The sequence below is a fragment of the Pteropus vampyrus genome, unplaced genomic scaffold (genome assembly GCF_000151845.1).
Source record: "Pteropus vampyrus isolate Shadow unplaced genomic scaffold, Pvam_2.0 Scaffold222, whole genome shotgun sequence".
NCBI lineage: Eukaryota > Metazoa > Chordata > Mammalia > Chiroptera > Pteropodidae > Pteropus > Pteropus vampyrus.
The window spans coordinates 2,160,710-2,164,573 of record NW_011889003.1 but is presented as its reverse complement, the minus strand read 5'-3'; the positions used below and the strand labels follow the sequence as shown (position 1 = coordinate 2,164,573).

At 39.9% G+C, this 3,864-nt stretch overlaps 1 protein-coding gene across 1 annotated transcript in view; it reads right to left on the bottom strand.

The window, feature by feature from the left end:
* Positions 1 to 510: 510 nt before the first annotated feature.
* DCSTAMP (dendrocyte expressed seven transmembrane protein) overlaps positions 511 to 3,864 on the bottom strand; it is a 7,231-nt gene continuing 3,877 nt past the window's right edge. Inside the window, exon 2 of the mRNA XM_011373278.1 lies at positions 511 to 535. Within this exon, the coding sequence (XP_011371580.1) occupies positions 511 to 535 (25 nt within the window). The remainder of the gene's footprint in view (positions 536 to 3,864) is intronic.

The following is a 3,864-nucleotide window of genomic DNA, read 5'->3' as shown; positions in this document are numbered from 1 at the left end:
AGAAGAAAGAGAGACAGCTGTGGGCACAGGGAATAGCTGTGAGAGGTACCGAGGAGGGCAGAGAAGAGATGGAGGGGTTTAATGATGTTTTACTGGCATTATATTTTTATGTTCTCCTTGGTATTTGCTTGTGAGCCTGCAGTAAAGATTTTGATTTTTCTAATTATTTTTTTATTTGAATATTACTCCATGCTGAGACTTATCCTCAAAGGGCTTAGGTATAGTCCTGTGATATTGTGACATAGTCTAAATCATGTGCCTTGTTTGGAAGACAGATGGCATCACCATTTACCTAGTAGCCCTTTAGCCTTATGAAGAAAAGTAGTTTGGCCCTGGAAGGGCCAAACCCTGGAAGGACCATGCAATACAGTTCTCTGTCGTTGGGCATGTGAGTGACCGTCAACAAAAGTGCCGAAGAAAATTGCCGGTGCGACATGGCTGAGGAGCTACTTGGGGTCTCTCATGGTTGGCCTTTATTTGTAGTGTCCATTTGTTTCTTCCTAATCTTTTTCAGGACTGGAAGCCAGAAATGAATCTGAAGGAACAAAAAGGTAGATAAAGGAGCATCGGATTCATTTCAGACGCCTCTGACATAAACTACTAGTGTCAAGAAAAATTGCCCAAGACTTTGAAATGGCCAGAAAAGTTTATCCTTGTGGGGTTATCTTAGTCTTTCATTGTCAATCAGCTATTTTCCAATTGCGTACATTGTAGATAGCTGATAGCAATGATGGAAATGATTCTTGTCCATGGACTTGCAAGTAAATTTTACCCTGTAGGATATAATTGATCCTCCCATCTACCCTTGTGAAAGAAGCCAGTTTTGCATTTATTAAGCAAATTCATTTTTATATTCCTGATGGCCTGTATATGGGTGGACTTTGAATTGCTCTTTGAGTTGACTGGAATTTCTTATTCTTTAAGTTAAATAAAATCTTTGACAAGCGTTCATTTTATATGTGTATGAAAGTCATTATGTTACCACGTATATCCATAAATATACACATATATCAAGTGTGTGTGTGTGTGTGTGTGTGTGTAGTATGTATACTTTAATTCTTTGGAGTTTGCTGTAGTAGATATTTCCCTCTGTTTTATTTATTTATCCTTGACCTGGTAAAGTACTCCTTATTGGGCATTGTCCTTTGTTTGGTATTACTTTTTAAATTTTTCGATTACAGCTGACATTCGGTATTATTTTATATTGGTTTCAGGAGTACACCATAGTGGTTAGACATTTATATAACTTATGAAGTAGTCCCCCTGATAAATCTAGTATCCATCTAACAGCACACGTAGTTATTACAACTTTATTGACTATATTCTCTATGCTGTACTTTACGTCCCTGTGACTATTTTATAACTGTCAATTTGTACTTCTTAATCTCTTCCTTTAATAGTCATTACAGAGGGCCTTCCCAGTAGCATCTCTACAATATGACTAAACGTACTCACTTGAAATTAATGTTTTCAAGGACATCATGTAGAATCCTCTAGACCAGCATTCAAAATCACAAAGCTAAGAACTGTGGCCATGCACATCTGCCAATTTCCCTCGCCCCGCGTCCCATCTATTGCAGAAGATATAGCACTAATAATATGAAGTTAAAGATGCTTTGAAATTCCATTCGCCCTTCAGACTCAAAATCTCCTTAATTACAGGTTATACCCCCATCTTGGCCTTACCTTTGTAAAGTACAGACTCGGTTCCCTTTTCACTTCTCCCACCGACTGCTTCGATCTTTTCTTCAGTAGCTTCGCATGTAGGTATTGGATGCGCTTCCTCTGCACGCTTGGATAGAAGGATGCTGACACCAGCATTTTAAGTTGCATCAGGAAGGAAGACAACAGTCCTAGTATTACTAGTATCACAAGAATAATACTAAGGGGAATCCAGGTCTTAGACAGAAGAAATTTGGGTTTAGGGATGCAGTCAGGTTCAAACAGAGATATATTAAAGGAAGAATCATGGATGATGTTTTGAGCTCCTTGCTCCTAAAATGAAAGAATGAAATTATCAAGATCCATGACATTTCGTACTCACTCCTTAGTTTTCTCTATACTGCCCTGCAACACATAGCACGGATCTTAAAATATGCAGGGAACTTGGCTGAAGGAGCTCTCGAGACTCACTTTGTGTGCTGTGATGAGGTAAAGGGGAAGGGGTGAGACTTATCTATAGTTCTTGCACTGTTTTCCAAAGTGTATTTGTGGAAATATAGATTTCCCTGAGGGAAAGGTATCAGATAAGCTTGTCTGCTTGTCCCTTCTTTGGAGAGTCACGATGCTCATGAGACTGTTGAAGGCTCTGAGAAGAAGGCAGAGAAATCTGTTTAACTTCAGCTGGTGGTTTTCCTAACAAATTTGATCACGTAACCCATATTTATGGACCACCTGTTTCTACACTTTAGAGCATGTGAGACTAATTAAAAGTGGTTTTAGCTCAACTGGGGGTGAAGTGTTTTTGGAGCATAGCCCCTTAAGACTCAGTCATATTTTTCCCATCAGACCACAAAGTCACAAAGATGTGGGGGCATTAAATTATGTTCCAAGTCAACCTTCTAGAGCTTGTGGGGAGGGGGAGTTATTCTTAGTGTAAGAATACTAAGAATAGTATTTACTGAAGATAGCTCTAAAATCTTATTTTTTTTAGAGATCTCAAAAGAGGACATTTTCTTATCTCTTGGATGCTCAGGAGGGGTACATTCTTCCTGCTCGAAGGCAAGAGAACAGATCAGTTGCCCTCAGCAAACTGGCACAGAAGGCAGAAGGTGACATTGAGCCACACAGCCAAGCCACCAGCAAGAGAAGTGTGTGCTGATTCAGCTCTTTCTTTTCCTTGACCTGAGAAAGTCATTTAATCTCTCAGTGGATTTGTTTTCTAATTTGGTAGAACAGGAATTAATGGACCAGATCCTGCCTGTGCATAAACTACTTCTAGTGTAAATTAAGCACCTTGAGGATGGAGCATTAACCTTATAGACTGGAGTACTTAATAAGTTATTATCACCCCAGTGCCCCAGAGCCCTGGGGCCAGGAAGAGGTAAATGACTTCTCAGAAAGAACCAACCACACCCAGAAAATACCACATACCTTGGATCTACCCAAATACCTGTGGAGAATCTGGTAATCCCAAACCAAGGACCTCTATATGAATGCCAAGTGAAATCTAATTTTCCCAGCACTGTTGCTAAGCAATGAAAGGCATTTGTGTTGCCTCTCCTTTTCTCTTATTAGGATAGTTTGCCTACAATTAAATCAGGAGATTTCGATCCCCAGAGCGAAGGCGTGCACTCTTCTTAATGCTATTGAAGAAACAAACCCGTTGATTGAGTCAGTGATGAGAAATCCTGCAATAAGAAAGCAGCGGGGGTCTGGTCTGGGGAGAAGTTATTTAGTCTAGGAATCTAATTGGAGATTTTGCAGTTGGGAGTCAAGGCTTCGTAAAGGTTGAGCCAACATTTTTGTACAGGGCCGTTGGAGGGTGATGCAGAAGACAAATGAAGCCTCTCAAAATCCAGAGCAATACACTAAACAGTACCTTGATGTTTTAAAACGTGTTTATCTCTCTTAGGTAAACAATTTGCAAAGTTACAGCATTGAGTAATGGACAGGGGAGGCGCTTTGGTATCAGACAGTACTGACAAGTTAATGTGGACAAATTCTGTGCACATAATAAGTGCTCGATTTGTAGCAACGGTGGCTATTTTTCCTACTCATAATGCCCGCCCATCCAGCTAGCTCAGTTTGGGTCATTTCTTATCTTTCTTTTTTTATTTAAGATCCTATGGAAGTGGGAGAGCAATGCTTACAAAACCTTAAGTTGATGTTTCTCTTCCTGCTCGACTTCTTTGCAAATCTCAG